General features: G+C 39.0%; 1 protein-coding gene across 2 annotated transcripts in view; it reads left to right on the forward strand.

Moving 5' to 3' along the window:
• Sema3a (semaphorin 3A) overlaps positions 1-13,057 on the forward strand; it is a 202,278-nt gene that overhangs the window by 68,651 nt on the left and 120,570 nt on the right. For both annotated transcript variants that reach the window (XM_075955979.1, XM_075955978.1), the window contains one exon: positions 4,816-4,935. In XM_075955979.1, the coding sequence (XP_075812094.1) occupies positions 4,816-4,935 (120 nt within the window). The remainder of the gene's footprint in view (positions 1-4,815; positions 4,936-13,057) is intronic.

Genomic DNA, 13,057 nt, shown 5'->3' on the forward strand with positions numbered 1-13,057 from the left:
TGCAAGAAGGAAGGTGTGTACCAAAGACATGAGACAGTCCTAGAAAGGCTTCTCTGCTTCTAGCTCTTCTTCCTCCTGTCAGACAGTCTGGATCTCTGCTCAGCATGATGAATTCTGCTATGGTAAAGGCAAGTATGTCTCAGGTCACAAATTCAACCTTAGATAGGCAATACGAAAATGTAAACACACAGTGTATCCGTTTTATGAGCTACGTCTCTTTGAAGAAGAGAATTCCGACATCCTGGTCGTGGATGGGAAGCATTAGGAAGACATGATTGAGGATGATCAGGTCACAGCTGCAACAGCACCATTTAAGAAGGGAGAAAGGCAGGCCTGGCTTCCAGATAAGTGTGGGACAACTTGAACAGAATGAGGGATAGAGTGAGTGACAGGAACAATCTCACGGATTACTGCTCTGGCATGCAGCGCAGGGTGTTCAGCCAGCTTGCCAAAGAACTGGACCAGAGAGAAGGGAGTCAGCAGATTAAGTTCAGGAATTAAGCTTATTAACGGGTTTTCCTGCAGAGTGTATCCACCCATCCCGATAGACAGATTCCTTTGCTTTCCCAGCTGCTGGGCTATACAGGAAAATAATTCCATAGAAACGGCTGATGACGTGAGGACTATTGATTTCTTCCTTTAGAGGGGACTGTCATTGACCTGAGGCAGTGCTACTCTATACCCATTCATTTGGGGCTGATTTATATTTGAACCAGAACAAGTCTGCTTGATTTAATCATGAACAGAATATATTTGAATAGAGATTTCTCGTGTTCACATTCTCATCCCCATTTTTTTTAGCAGTTTCTTTATTTAGATTAAATTTTCACTATTTCATCCATAATTTAAGAACTGGGAAGGAGGTAATTGGAATTGTAGGTAAATTATATTCTCTTGTAGAAAGCGTAATGATCGGAAGTTAGTTAAAAACACCTCAGCTCCGTTCTGATTTTCATGCATGGAGCAGTTGTTTTGACAGATGGAGGGCTTTATTTTTGTAACGGTCCAGGAAAAGTCTGCAGCGCTGTCTAATCAGTGCTCCGTATCTGTATCTGTGATGTTTGTTTTCGATTCATTCTGCTTTCAGCTCCTTTATCTTTTTCAAGGAGAGATATTTTCTTTACATTTTTTCTTTGGGATAATATTTTTATGCATAACTCTTCTATTCATGTGATCCAGAAAGGCTAGAAACTCCCAAAAACTCAAATTCAAACAGCGTGTCATGAGAGGATGATTTATCCAGGTCCCTCAGGTGTGGGCTCGGATATTATTGGATTATAACTGCTCTTGCTTCTCAACTAATGATTTTGGGGTGCTGTTGATCTGTAGGGCTCCGTGATTGACTGACTTTCAGGACATCAGCTTCGTACCAAATTCATCTGTGTATATCAACTTAAGTTCCAAAAGGATCAAGGCTTGAAAAATGAATTCATTTTGAGCTGACCGCACTGTCTTTATTGCGCTGTAAATCCTCCAGTGTGGAGCAAGGCAGTGCAGGAGTTTAATGCCAAAAAGTACATTACATTCTGAATTTTGAGAAACGTCATGGTTCAAGGAAAGGTCAGAAACACTCCTCTTCTGTCTCCCCCAGAGCAGCAACGTGTGAAGTGTGTTTCCTTTCGCTGCCACGCTTCCTCCTAGTTTAGAGGAATGCCCAGGCGGCCTCGAAATAAAATGGATATCCTGTTTGGAACACTCACCAACCTTGGCAGCCACACACCCCTGTCTCGAAAAACCAAAAAAAAAAAAAAAAAAAAAGAAAGAAACGAAAATGAAGGCCAATGAATGACAGTATTGATAGGCTTTCATGTAGACGTTCTCGTAAGAACAGATCCTTTCTGGCATGTCTTTCAAGTGTTTGGTTCCTCTGGGTTCGGTTCTTTCTGTTTGTGTCCTTCCTCCATGATTGCTGAGGATTCTTCTTTTGGCTATTTTTGAACCAATCTCAAAAGTATTTCCTTCCATTCTTTTGTGTTCCTACAACCATCTTTTTACCCTCTAAGTCCTCGAAATTGCTCCAAACTCATTTTGCATCAACCTTTACTTTGAAAGTAATACTAAGATAGCCCCGGGGCATGGCAAACTACGACTGGCTGCCAACTGAGAGAGTTCAGTGGGGAAATTAAGGAAATCATTCTAGGCCTTGGGCCAGCAGGGTGGGGCTCCATTTTCTGCAGCTCAGATAGACTCACTTGTTATCAGCGCACTCAGTCAGCCCCTTTGCCAGATTTCCCAGCTACAATACCATGATTGATTTCTTTCCAGCAGCTTTGCAGGAGAATGGATGTCATAGCATAGTGGTTCCCTATTTAACAGTTAATAGAGAACAAATTGAGAATTTGATATTCAATGTGGTCCAATTTTGTGGCTTTCAAGGGCTTGGGGAGTTTTTCTTGTGCTAATTATAACCCGCTAGTTTCTTTGGAAAGACAGACTTAGTTGCCGGTAAATTGCTAACTGGTTATCTAATCTTTAAGAAATAATGAACTCACAAAAGCTGTGGTATTAAAATTCATAACAGTAGCAAGGGTAACACGACCCTTCCTTTGTGTCTACAAGTATTTGTACTCATAATTATGTTTTGTTTTATACCACAGAGAATCATTGTCTATTTTAAATTGTTAGTAGGTATTAGATGTGACACACAGAGATGGAAAAGTTAGTCTTATATGCAAATGGCATGTGAGTTCCCACTGGCCAACTGAAGTCCTGCACTTTTCTGCCATGAGCAAGGCATCTGTCTGGGTCTGCCACTAGGACTTCCTGGAATATCCATTTGCTTACCCGTGTATGCACAGCACAGCCAATATCTTGATTTTGACATATGGTGCCGGAACTCATTATTTATCATCTTGAATATGACAATATTGAGCCCACAGTGAGCGATGACTGTCTCTGTAAAAGCAGAATACGTGGCCACCTACATATTTCAAAGCAAAAAAAATATTCTAAAAATGGCTTCTTTGAAAATGACTGATTTTTTTTTGAGCAGTACAAATATATCCTGTGGGCAAATCCTTGAATACTTCATTTGTAAATGAATTTATCAGATGTTTCCTTTCCCCAAATGCCTTCATGGTTTGTCCTGTAGGGGAAGGAGGAGCACCTGTTACAGGGTGAGGCTCCTGCTTCAGAGCAATGAGGGGTCAAGCTTTGTTTGCTTCTGAGCAGGAGATAGCCTGCTCCAAGTGAGCAAGGAAGGGGATGCACATACCCTGTATGTGAGTGATTTGTAAAGTCAGTTGATTTCAGAGCATAATTTAATGCCCTGTCTGGAACAAGAAAAAAAAAAGAGATACATTTTGGATCAGTTTAACAAAACAAGGAAATTGTGTTTTTGCTGTAGTTCTTACCTCCCCAAATTACACTGTTAAGAGAGCATGAGCACTCATATCTGAAACTTATATTTTGTTTCCGATAAGTCTAATTCACCTTTAGAGAAGTATCATTCAAAAGACAGCATCCGGCTGCTCCTTAGTAGAATCAGAATAAAAGCAGGCACTTTCCTGAATTTAGATGTCAATTATTTTGCTGAAGTTGCCTGCTCCTGATTTTATGGGCCAACGGAGTTAAGACGGCAGTCCTCAGCAGCAGGTATGGCATGCAAATGCCATGTGGAAATGTACTCAGACTGTTCTAGCACCCCAGTTATAAACTCTAGCTGACTATATACGTCCAGATGCATTCTGAGTTCACACCTGAGAAGTCACGGGTCACCTGAAAGCTTTGAGGGCAAACACACTTAGGAACATAGAATCAACCTGCTTCTCCATTGGGTGAACCAACCTCATTTACACAGTAGTCTGCTCGGGGAGTTTATCTGAATTCCTGGTTTTAGCTGTAGGGCTGACTTTCAAATATTCAACTGCAAAATGACTCAGAAAGCTATGAGCAACCTGGAAAAACTCTTCTAATGTATTTTTATTATGTAGCGTATGGATGCATACTCACTAGAAAGAAAACAGATTAGATCACTAATGGTGGTTTAATTCCTATTATCTTGTATTTTTTTTCTCATTTTCTAAATTTCAACTCAAAGGTTGCTTTTGCATGGAGAATCTCACCAGCACCTCATTTGAGTAATTTGTTATCACAAGGGTTTGCTGCCATCTTATCGGTGGGAAAAGTCATCTATGAGATTGGTAACCCAAAACTTTTTATTCCGTTAGGTGGGACAGTTTTAATGGAAGAGTTACGGAGGGTATATGTCTTAGGGATATCACTACTATGATGAAACATGTTTTAAGCAACTTGGAGAAGAAAAATTCTGTGTGACTTACACTTCACATCAGAGTTCGTCATTGATGAAGGCAGGACAGGAGCTCACACAGGACAGGATCCTGGAAGCAAGAGCTGATACAGAGGCCATAGAAGAGTATCACTTACAGGCTGGCACCCCATGGCTTGATCAACCTGCTTTCTTGCAGAACTTAGGACCACCAGTCCAGGGATGGTACCACCCACTATTGGTACCTCCCATATCAATCAATAATTTAAAAACTTCCCTATGGGCTAGCTTACACACCAATCTTAGGGAACTATTTTCTTAACTGAGGTTCCCTCTTCTCAGAGAGCTATAGTTTGTGACAAGCTGATATAAAACTAGCCAACACAGTATGTTATATAATGTTTCCTCAAAGTTTAAGAATGTTTTATCTTAATACATGTAATGCTGTGAACAAAATAATAAAATCAAAAATGAGCCCTAAAAAGCTGGGGAAAAGATGCATATAAAATATGCCACAGCTTGTCCAGTATCCTGCATTCCTGTCACGGGGATGGCTAGAACTAACTGGTTTGCCTTTTGTTTTACAGAAAGAATGTGCTAATTTCATCAAGGTCCTGAAGGCTTATAATCACACTCACTTGTACGCCTGCGGAACTGGGGCCTTTCATCCAATTTGCACCTATATAGAAGTTGGACATCATCCTGAGGTAATGCTGACTTATGAAAACGCTTTTCATTCCTTCCTCCTTCCTGCTCAATGGCTTCATGGCTAATTTCTTCAGTTCATTTCACTTCTTGTTCACTATTCATGGGACCTACTTCAAATTCCAATGCTGCGATTAATTTTAGATTGTGAATATAAAACAAAGAGACCCTCACTCAACAATAACTATGCACTAGGAGCTGCTCACTCTGGATTTCAGATCGTCCTCTTTGTACGTGAGACGTGTAGGCGAGAATGTAGAATCAATCCTTCTACCTTGCTACCTACCATTCTCCTCCATATCCTCTTCCGTCAAAGGTTTCGTCTCCCACTGTTTGGTTTTCTTGTTGTTTTTTTTTTTTTGTTTTTGTTTTGTTTTTTTTTTTTTTTCTCAGGATTAGAAAGGATACTTTCTATCCATGAGGTCAAGGATGGAATCTCACATTTGGGCTCTTGCTTTGTTACACTGCTTTTTATGTTTTGGTTATTACATAGGCATAAAAAAGAAAAAGATCCATTTTGTCCTACTAAAGATGTTGCACAAAGAAACTTTAGTGAGAGGATTATAGCTCAATAAATTTACATCTACATTAAAAGGAGGGGCCCTTACTAATACTGAAAGGAGTGTGTTGAGTTGGGCTTCTTGGTTGTCTCAATTAGATACACTCTTGTCTTTCTTGGCACCAAATTCTCAAGAACAACAGAATTCGCGTGGTGAGAAAGTGATCTGTGGCAGAATTTTTCTTCCAAATGAAATTTAGAAATGCTTGAGCCTTTGTTGACAAATAAAGAATTTCTTCACAGAATATTTCTGGAATCCTAAAGATAACGACGGAATTCACATGCAGCCCCTTATGTCTTAACTCGAGGCTCCTGCTGCATTTCCTTAAGGTGTCCTATGGGAGAGGAACGTGTGTTGTTTTTATTCCACAGACAAGAAAGCGTAACATTTCATGCTTTATCTCCTCCGTCCAAGATGCCACATCACGGGCTGGGTTTCCTGTGCTAAAACCAGCTCCGTGTCGTAGTTTCCGCTGTGACGTTTCTGATGAGACTGGAAAGTCACGATACTTTCCCGGGAACACATCCGCAGAGTACACCGTATGCCTACACCCACCTACCTTTGTAGTCCTCCTCTTCTTCCTCATAAGTATGCGTGTAATGTTTTCTGATGTCCACAAGATCTTTCATCATGACGTGGTTTTTAGGAAAAAAGGTTCCCGTTATGTTCCCGGACTCACATCGAGGAAATTAAGACTCAGTTCTCACACGATACTGTAGATAACACACAGTGCTTATTTAATTTAATGAGTTGGTCCTCATTAAATAACTGTCCCCACGCTGCCATCGCTGATGGTAAAGTGCTGATGCCAATAAGGGACCCTAAAAGCTGGGCCCACTGTGTTGCACGTTCAGTACCTGGCATCAGAATGCTTCCAAAGAGCTGCGCACCAGAGTACGGTAGCGCATTCTGGACTCTCGTCCCACAGAGGAGCAGGAAAGCGTCGATTCTGGTATAACAACAGGCTTCAGAGTGCATGCTGCAGTTCACTAGCTGGGAAGCTCTGGAAAAGCTACATAACATCTCAGAGTCTCTGCTCATAATAAGGAAAACAAAACAAAACTGTCTTTGCCTAGGCATCCACGTATTAGGTTGACTCGTTACCTCAAACTGCCTTCCACTCCCTTCACATGTAGGGCTACACAAACTCAAAGCATCTGTCGTTTTGAAGCATACCCTTCTTCTGGCTTCAGATTCCTGGGTTTTCACCACCCTTTCCTCAGCTTTAGCTGCCTCATGTTGAACCAATTGCTTCTTTTACTGAGCCTATGTTTCTAATGTAGACAATTGGAAGGAAGATATGTAAGACCTGATAGCTAGTCATTGCTGGAAAAGAATGTCTAATACTAGAAAGTGTAAAAGCCTTTGCTGTTAGTCTGATTATAATTGCCAGCTTACCTCTCATTAACTTCTTACATCAGAGATTATAAATAATGTCACTAGGCTATCCTTACTAGATGTCTCTGCATTTATCTTAAATCCTGCATCTTCAGATTCTGAGACTTTCAATACTTTGGTATCTATTTATGCTAAAATTTTATACATCTATGAATTGTTGCCATTTTTCATGGTGATGGTCCCTTCCCCTTCTATAATTGCTGCTTTGTGTTGTTAATAATGTATTATATTTCAAGTCAACTATGCCTTGCCGCTCTTTGGGTGGGCTGCTAGGGGGGGGTGAAGGGCTACAGGCCATTTGCTCAGGCTCCCCTCCACTGAAATAATAAATATTCCTGGCTTCCTATGTGAGCTTCTTTGAGATGACATATTGAGGTGCAAGTTTTTTTTTTCCTGAGAAACTCAGAGCTCTGAGACAGGTCTACCTTAAGAAGCTTGGTGATTTTGATTTGCATGAGAACTATAAATTATGAAATACCATTCCAGAGTAGGAGGTCAGAAAGAAGATGATTATGCAATTACCTGGGGAATTTGGAGCAGTCTAGACAGGCAATCTAGGAAATTCTGGAAAAGATATTATCACGAGGGCTTGTCTAGACTACATCAAATTTAATTTTCAATGCTTAAGCTGCCTTCGGAGACAATCTGCTTTAAATTGATCTATACTATTACTTAAAATGCTATCCTTGGCTTTAACCAATTTTGCTGTTTATGAAGCCGAGAAAGAGAGACAATGTGCACTTTATTCTGTTAGAAAAGAATGACACTAATGGAAAGCCTGGAAGAGGCGGGGGAATAAAGAGTCACCAGGAGAGACGCTGGGAATGCTGGATTGAGATTCACACACTCGTGGAGTCTGAAAATCCCATCCTCAGAAATCCTTTTAAAAAACATTTATGTTCTCCAGTATAATAATATAATTACATCTTCTGTCCCTTCCCCTTCCTGTCCCCAAACCCAAATGCTCCACCCCACCCCACTGCTCTCTTTCAAGTTCATATCCTCCTTTTCTTCAGTTACAAAGATTTTCCTCTTAAATTTTAGGCTGGAAATTGCATGCTTATTTTCCTGATAACTGTTCCACATTAAAAAAAATGAAACATAATTTTATTATAATGATTTTATACAGTGTTTTTAGACTACAAAAAGCGTCTTCACTTTTAGCATTTGGAAAGACTATCAGCAACACTGCCATATTCAATTTCTGCTCTGCAATGCACCTCCCTTAAAGTAACTACTGCCTTATTCTTAGTTCCCAAGCTCTTAGAAGCTTCACCATTAGAAAGCTGCATATGGACTGAACATCTTTATGGCAGAATGCCACAGAAGTTACAACTCTGCTTTTGGAAAAATGCAAGACCCCATTCATCATTTAAGAGCTTTGACCTTTATAGGAGAAAATTATCACTTGCTATTTCTAATGATAAAACAATTTCCAAAATACCATCAAGTTTAGCCTTGTAGTTGTGAAAATAGTTTTTTTTTTTGCATTTTGGTAGCTATATATATATATATATATATATATATATATATATATATATATATACACTCTTAAATAGTGTCTTCCAAAAACCTTGCTTTTCTGTCTGGTGAATGCCTTCTGACCACACGCAGTATGTCATTGATTGCTGTATTAAACAGATTTTCTGTTTCCTGTGGTACATTTGGGAATTGGTAGACATATTAATTAACTCCAGCTCTGTAAGATATGTGTCAATCAATTCTTGGGCATCTGCCAATAGCCCTTGACACAGCAGATAACTGCCAACAAGGTCACATGCCTCATACACATGTGTACGTTTGTCATAAAACGCCTGCGGAGTTCACAGAGGGAATGATTCAGACTAGAGCACAGATGAGCTTAGAGTTGCAGTTCAGCATCTCGGCTATCCACAGGAAAATTGTGAGTCATCCTTGAGAGGCCAGCTATTCCCAAAAGGCTTAACGTATATGGTATTTTCCTTCAAATTTACATCTGTTGGTAAAAAACAATATGAATTTAGGAAGAGTATAGCTTTTCGAATAAGTCTCTGGATATAGTCTCAAATTCCAAATAGGTCTCTTCTATGTATTGGCAGAAATCCTAAAGAAAGATGGACCCAGATGTGCGCTGGATAGTATTAACTCTATACTCTCATAATGTCAGGCTCTCAATTTATGATGGAGCCAAATGGACATTAAAAATCGCAATGAGTCTTAATGGCCATCTCTCAGGTCACTTCTGCAATGACTGCCAACGTACTGCTGGAAATCAAATTGTTTGTCTGATGTTTCCCTTTTGTTATGAAGGAAAATTAGCCTTATATGAAAGTCTGCAGCGTGGAAAGTTTGAAAACAGGAGGTGGTGCTATCACTGAATTGATCTCTACACATTTCCAGTTCGGTTATCTTTTGCGTTTATTGTGTTGGGTGGAGTGAGCACCAGTTTGTTACTAACAAGCCTGGAGACTAACGGTCAGGCATTTCTCTGTCACCTTCACCATTCCGTAAGCCAAGCCTCGAGTCTCTGTTTGCTGTGTAATAAGCAGATGCTAAGGCTGAGTACTCTTCCCAGAGTTCATAATCTCCACCAGAGGTGACTGCTCCTTTTCCCTCCTGGCCTGTGCTGCACTGGCTAAGGGCTAAGTTCTTTCTGGGATCTGCTTTTCTTCTTTAACCTTTTAAAGAAATGAATCATTCTATGAAAATGATCCTCGTGTGTGTGTGTGTGTGTGTGTGTGTGTGCTGCTATTTAGTAAACAATACTTCAACTTTCATCTCAAACAAAAATCAAACATCGTCTGCTGATGATGCTAAAGAAGCTTTCCAGTTCATGTTCTGAGAGAACTTAGAGCCACCATTGATTCCTCCAAGAACTAGTTAAATACAATCAACAAGAATATTTATCAATAATAAGAACAGGGGCTGAGTTAGAACCGAAGAGAACATAAATTATGATGACATGAGACCAGAAAAATACATTCAAAATTCTTAAAACATAAATAAAAGAAACTATATTAGTACTGTCTGTATACTTATTTCAAATTACATGGTCTGGCCTGAAAGTTTTAAAAGCTCAAAGTTTTGATATTAACATTCTTCTCTTCTCTATCATTTATTCCATTGAATTATAAAATATAATTTTCTTACAGTATTTCACAAGTGTTATTCTTAAAAACAGTGGCAGATAAAAATGGAAATGTTAGCATTCAGTTCATAACTCGCAGAATATTAATTGATGTTTTAGCTTGAACGGTTCATCTGTTGCTGGGAAAAGGTTACGGATAAAACTAATCTTTTCTTAAGTCAAAATAGATACCATGAAGCCATGACTCATCCCTTATTAAGAGAAACACTACCTCACAGTCATGTAAAAGTTGAAATCTTGCTGTCTTCATTTGTGTGCTGTCTTTGATGTAAGTACCAAGAATGTTCTTTTAATTTTCTTGGGCAAGTGAGAAGCAGAGGGTGATTTGTTGCCTTAGCTGGTGTTTTATTGATGTAAAGAGACACACATGAGTTACCATAGCAACTCATAAAATGAAGCACTTACTTAGGGCTTGCTTATAGCGTTAGAGATTTAGTCTGTTATCATCATGGCAGGAGCATGTCAACACAGACAGCCATGGTCCTGGAGAGTATCTGAGAGCACCACCTCTAGATACCCAGGCAGCAGGAAGTGGGAGCAGCTGTTCCTGGCTTGGGCTTCTGAAACCTCAAAGCCTACACCGAGTGACATACTTCTTCTAACAAGGCCACACCTTCTAATCCTGCTCAAACAATGCCACTCATGGTGATCATGTATCACAATATTACTCAATGGGGTCCATTCTTATTTAAATCACACAACCTGTTACGCATATGTTGTTTTCTACAGAGAACAGGAGAAGTAAAGGCATGCTATACTTTTTTCTGGGATTAAACAGAGAGAAAAAAACAAACAGAGAAAAAAATTATGAAAGAAGTAAAAAAACTCTCTCCTCCTGGAGAGGGTGGAAGTATAGTCCCAGTAGTAGATGGTGTCTCGGGTTCTCGCACACACTGCAAAGGGCTTTCACTTTTCCTCAACATCAGCAGTAATTTGCCCCCATTGAATTGCTAATGATAATATATTCAATTTATTTTCTCATTTTGCTGCTGGCATGAAGAGTATATTTATACACGTACAAACTTACTTAACGTTATAAAAAAAATTGGAAGTTAATCCCTTACCATTCTAGAAACTTTCCTCTGTTTTTTTTTTTTTTGTTTTTGTATTTTTTTTTTTGAAGATGACGTTATGTCTTCACCTATATTCATGTGGCTCACACTTTTCAATGGTCTATGTTTCCTGGGGTTCTTGACTTTTGACTTGAGATCAGTGTCATATGTAACTTTGTCACTGTTCTTTGCCTGTCAATGACCTGTTTAACAAGAGTTTAGCATTGTTTTGGGACTAGCCAAAGACTAGAAAAACAAATAAAAAGCATATATTTCATGATGAAACATTACCCTGGTTTATATAAATGGGTCTAGAACATTTCTTAGAATATATGAAAAATTTCCTTTCATAATCACAAACCCTTTTGCCCTGTTTTAGCATCTTTTTAATATAACTATACATACGTGTGTGTGTGTGTGTGTGTGTGTGTGTGTGTGTGTGACTCATGTGCACCTGAATTTATTTGGAGTTGGAATTTAGAAGTTAACTTACTAGAGCTGAATCTCTACGACTGCTTTATGTGGATTCCAGAGATTTAACTTAGGCCACTGACATTGCATCACTGAGCATCATGTGCTTCTTACCCACTTAGCCGCCTTACTGAGCCTTTTATTACCTACTTAGCATAAACCATGTGAGTTGACTTCAGTAATTAAATTAACTGGTTATTGATAGGGAATGTACTAGCACCCTTGTTAAGAGCCTATTTTATGGTGCTCCCTCTACACTTGTGTTAGTTTTCTAAAACATCTCTAATAGAAGTACAAGTCGTATATGCAATTTTAACTTTTTAATTTTAATTAATGTATGATTGCATCATTTGCTCCCTTCCCTTTTCTTCCTCCCATCTCTTCCAAATTATTGGCTTCTTCTTTTTGATTAGCGTGTGTTTGTGTGTTGTGTGTGTGTATTTTATGATTGACTAGTTGTTTTAGATAACCAATTACGGAACTTATTCTTGGGGAAGACTTAATTCTCCCTCTCTCAACAGTCCTTAGTTACCTAGAGGTCTTTGTCTAGAGGAAAGACCCGTTTAAACTTGAGCTCTTCACCTTATACATTAGCCTGTCTGCTAGGGTTGCCATTGCTCAAGTCTTGTTTAGTCTTCTTTATAGTTTCCGTATCATGGGTTTAGTTTCCCTCTTATTTCTGGGAGACACTGTCTCACAGCAGGCTTCTTGGTCATTTGACCCTTACAACCCTTCAACCCTTCTTCAAGTGTATATCTTGAGCCTTAGGTGAAGATGTTGTGTTGTAGATATATCCTCTGGTGATGGACACCCACTCTACACTGTTTTCAGCATTGTGAAAAGTTGTGGTTTTCTTTGAGGATCTCCATTTGCTATAAATGGAAGCTGTTTCATTGATAGGTGAGAGTTCCACTTCCCAGCACAGATTAGGTTGAGCATTGGCAATGTAATTACAACTACCAGTCTAAAAAAACAGGCAAAATTGATCTCTTGTAAGATGCAAGAAGAATGAAAATAAGCAAATGAAATTCATTTTAATTAAAGATATTCAAAGTATTATTTAGGTGTGTTGTTAATTACATTTATAGTCTTTTTTCTGCTTTGAAATTCAGTATAAGTTTACTAAGCTCAGTTTAGATAAGTCTGATTTGCAGGGTCCCATGCTTTGATATGTCTGGGAGCTGTAACCCAATCTACAAGCTAAGACAAGGATAGACGCCCAATACTGATCACTATTATGCCCACATTAGCAGTTGTATATATTTGGTACCTGGTGCTTTAAAGCCATTATTCTCACTTGTAGTTATATTATTTAAACTATATTATATTTATCCCAAATTAAATGCCACTGATGTAAAAGCATAGTGAAATTTATCAGTACGGAGTATTTTCCAATACAGTGTACGTTTGAACTTCCAAAGGCTGTAGAGGGAACTTAAGGGCAAAGTTGGTAAACTGCTTGCTTTGCAAGAATCAAGATTGTTGTCCCGGAGTTCATATTAAAAAAGAAATAACA

This window comes from Microtus pennsylvanicus, chromosome 22 (genome assembly GCF_037038515.1).
Source record: "Microtus pennsylvanicus isolate mMicPen1 chromosome 22, mMicPen1.hap1, whole genome shotgun sequence".
In the NCBI taxonomy this organism is placed as follows: Eukaryota; Metazoa; Chordata; class Mammalia; order Rodentia; family Cricetidae; genus Microtus; species Microtus pennsylvanicus.